A 3,459-nucleotide genomic window follows, 5' to 3' on the forward strand; every position below is an offset into this window, starting at 1 on the left:
CGGATGGTGTCCGTGGATACATTGGCGTAGAGCTGAGTGTTGGTTCCAGGGAGCTGTACCTTCTTCATCTGCAACGCGGGGTTTTCCATCAATCGCTGCAGCTCGGTATCACCAGCTTGGTCTGCAGCGATGGCGGCGTAGTCGATGAGAGAGGTAGAAACTGCGGATATGTTGCGCGAGAGTGCGTCGGCAGGACAGTTATCTTCACCTCGAACATAACGAATATCTGTGGTGAATTGGGAAATAAAATCTATGTGTCGTAGTTGTCTAGGGGAGTATGTTGTTTTGTTATGGATGAATGTTGTTGTGATTGGTTTGTGGTCGTTGTATATGTGGAATTGTCGCCCTTCAATGAAATACCTGAACCTGTTGACAGCCTTGTAGATGGCTAGGAATTCCTTGTCGAAGGCGCTGTATTTCTTCTCGGCATTGTTGAGCTTCTTTGAGAAGAAGGCGATGGGTTTCCAGGCGTCGTTGATGTATTGTTGCAGAACTGCGCCGACACCTGTGTCTGAAGCATCTGTCGAGATGGAAGTGATGGCATGATGGTTAGGGAAACTAAGGGCGGCAGCATTTCCGAGTGCTTCTTTAGCTGCTATGAAAGCTGCATCAGTTTCGGCGTCCCAGTTGAGTACGATGGAACGTCCCCTCATGCATGGCTTGATCATAGAGTAGAGCGGTTGGAGCAGTTGAGAGCAGTCTGGAATGAAACGATTATAGAAGTTTAACATACCAAGGAATTGCTTGAGTTGGCGCTGTGTTGTAGGTTTCGGGAAACTCTGGATGGCGTCGCAGCGGGGTGAGACAGGGGTGACGCCTGAAGGTGTGACGGTGTGTCCTAGAAAGTTGATGGATGAAACACCGAACTCAAATTTCTCGAGATTGATGTGGATGCCGTAGTCTTGTAGTCGGGTAAAGACTTGCTTCAGATGGTCTTGGTGTGTGGCTTCGTCAGGGCTGGCGATGAGCACATCGTCGATGTAGGTGAAGCAAAAAGGCAGGCCTCGTAGGACTTCGTCCATGAATCTCTGGAAAGTTTGGGCAGAGTTCTTGAGGCCGAAGGGCATTCGAACGTATTCGAACAAGCCAAAAGGCGTGGTGACAGCTGTTTTGGGGATGTCCGGCGGGTTGACTGGAATATGATGGAAGGCTTTGACAAGATCGATCCGGGAGTATACGCGAGTTCCTGCAAGGTTTGAGGAAAACTCCTGTATGTTGGGAACTGGGTACCTATCCATCACAGTTCGCGAGTTGAGGGCGCGGTAGTCACCGCATGGCCTGATGTCGCCGTTGCTTTTGGGGACGATGTGGAGAGCTGACGACCAGTTGCTTGAACTTGGACGAATGATACCTTGACGCATGAGGGCTTCCAGTTCTGCCTTGGCTAGTTTGAGGCGTTCCGGAGCCAGACGACGGGCTTTGGCGTAGACTGGAGGTCCCGTAGTCTCTATGTGGTGCACTACGTGGTGTTTCACCGTCGTGGTCGTGGAGTAAGGTTTTGTCAAGGCAGGAAAGTTCCTGAGGAGAGAAGCAAACTTGTTATCGGCACTGATGGTTGAAAGCTGGCTACTTACTCCGGTTGTTGGCCTGGCGTTGGATGACATCGTTGTAAGGGGGTCGTGGAGCTTGCGATTTTTAATATCGATCAGGAGATCGAAGTGGGTCAAAAAATCGGCGCCAAGGATTGGTTGGGAAACTGCTGCAACGTAGAAGGTCCACTCAAAGGATCGGCGTGATTGCTGGGTTGCTGTGGCAGGCAGGACACTGACTTCAGCTCCGGTATCTATGAGGTATGTGGTGTTGGAGAGTGGATCAAATACGAAGAAGAGTTTCGATGTATGTTGGCGAACGCTGTGCGCCGTTAGCGTTCGCCCATCTTGTTTAACGGTGGCTGTGCACATTTCCTCGCATCTTGTCCAAAGCGATGATGGTAGAAGCAGACGCCTGATGTTTGCTTGGGTCTTCCTCTGGGTGTAGACCTGGAGCGGTTGCGGTAGTATCTTGGTGACGGGGGTCGTTGTTGATGATTGGCAACCTGCTCTTGGAGGGCGCTAACCTGGAGGGTGAGTTTGGAGACTAGCTCGGTTAACGCCTGAGTTGCGGACTGGTCGGCGAGGTTAGAGATGGTAGGGCGCGCAACCGGTACCGAAGCCATGAAGTCATCAGCGAGCGTGGCTATTTCGTCGAGCGCGAGCTTGTTCTTGGCGCTGAAGAGGTTGCCTTGGATGGTTGGTGGCAGGCGCTGGTAGAATAGGTGGAGCAAGATGGAGTTGTCGAATGTTGCGTATTTGTCTCCAAGTTCTTTAGAGAGGAGCTCCTGCAGGCGTGTAGCTTCGGAACACTCAAGGCGGTCCAGAACGGCTTTCTTCAGATCCTCGTATGGGGTACCGGATGTAGGTGCCTTGGAGATGGTGTCTGAAAATTGGAAGAGTACGTCAGATGGCAAGAGGCCACAAGCATGTGAAAACTTCGTTAGGCTGGTGGTAATGCGGTTTGCCTTAAAGTTACACTCGAGGATTGTGAACCATATTGTTGGGTCGCGGTTGGAAAAAGGGGGTGCGTGGAATGCACTTACTTCCTGTTGTTGATCGTCCGTCATGCTTACGTGATTAGTATGCAGCGATGTTCGTGGGCAGGCTGGGTCAACGGGCAGGACAACCCGGGACGGCGGGGCTGGGCTTGACGTGGCGGGACTGGGCACGGCAGGGCGGCGGGCGGGGCTGGGCACGCTGGTGCGGCAGGCAGGCCGGGGCGGTGGTACTGGGCTGGGCAGCCAAGCCGGGACGGCGGGGCGGGGCTGGGCACGCTGGTGCGGCGTGCAGGCCGGGCGGTGGTACTGGGCTGGGCAGCCAAGCCGGGACGGTGGGGCGGGGCTGGGTACGCTGGTGCGGCGTGCAGGCCGGGGCGGTAGAGCTGGGCAGGCCGGGTGGGTGGAGCCGGGCTGGACGAGCAGGCTGGGCGGGTGGGAGTCCAGGGTGGGCGGCAGGGGCGGCAAGAGTCCAGGGCAGGTTGCTTGGGCGGCGAAAGTCCACGGCGGGCGGGAAGGGGCGGCGAAATCCAGGGCTGGCGGTCGGTCACTCCAGGGTTACCAATTGTAGTGGTTGCTACAATTGTCCTTGTTGGAAGAAGCTAGGATATTTAAAGTCAATCCCATGACTGGTTTTCTGTTTATTGGAAATGGCGATGACGGTATCTACAAAAATGGTGGCGAAATTCTGGATTCTTTGTCTTTAGTATACAATTACTCACAATATATTACAATACATAAATATCCTTTTTACAGGATGCAAAGGGATATGTTTTATTTTATTTATGAAATGAATTAAGTTATTATAATGAACATTGTTATTTATATTAATCAAAATTAGTCGAACGCATGTTCTAAGGGGTGACTATTGTTTATCCCGTACTCGGCGATCACGAGTCCTGTAGGGGTAATTACACGTGTTGGCTACAGAA

General features: G+C 52.7%; 1 protein-coding gene across 1 annotated transcript in view; it reads right to left on the minus strand.

Moving 5' to 3' along the window:
• The window catches only part of LOC143018763 (uncharacterized), a 24,429-nt gene extending 21,830 nt beyond the window's left edge, over positions 1-2,599 (minus strand). The window contains exon 1 of the mRNA XM_076174344.1: positions 2,057-2,599. Within this exon, the coding sequence (XP_076030459.1) occupies positions 2,057-2,599 (543 nt within the window). The remainder of the gene's footprint in view (positions 1-2,056) is intronic.
• Positions 2,600-3,459: the final 860 nt, after the last annotated feature.

This window comes from Oratosquilla oratoria, chromosome 35 (genome assembly GCF_046742065.1).
Source record: "Oratosquilla oratoria isolate Oo_2021 chromosome 35, ASM4674206v1, whole genome shotgun sequence".
NCBI lineage: Eukaryota > Metazoa > Arthropoda > Malacostraca > Stomatopoda > Squillidae > Oratosquilla > Oratosquilla oratoria.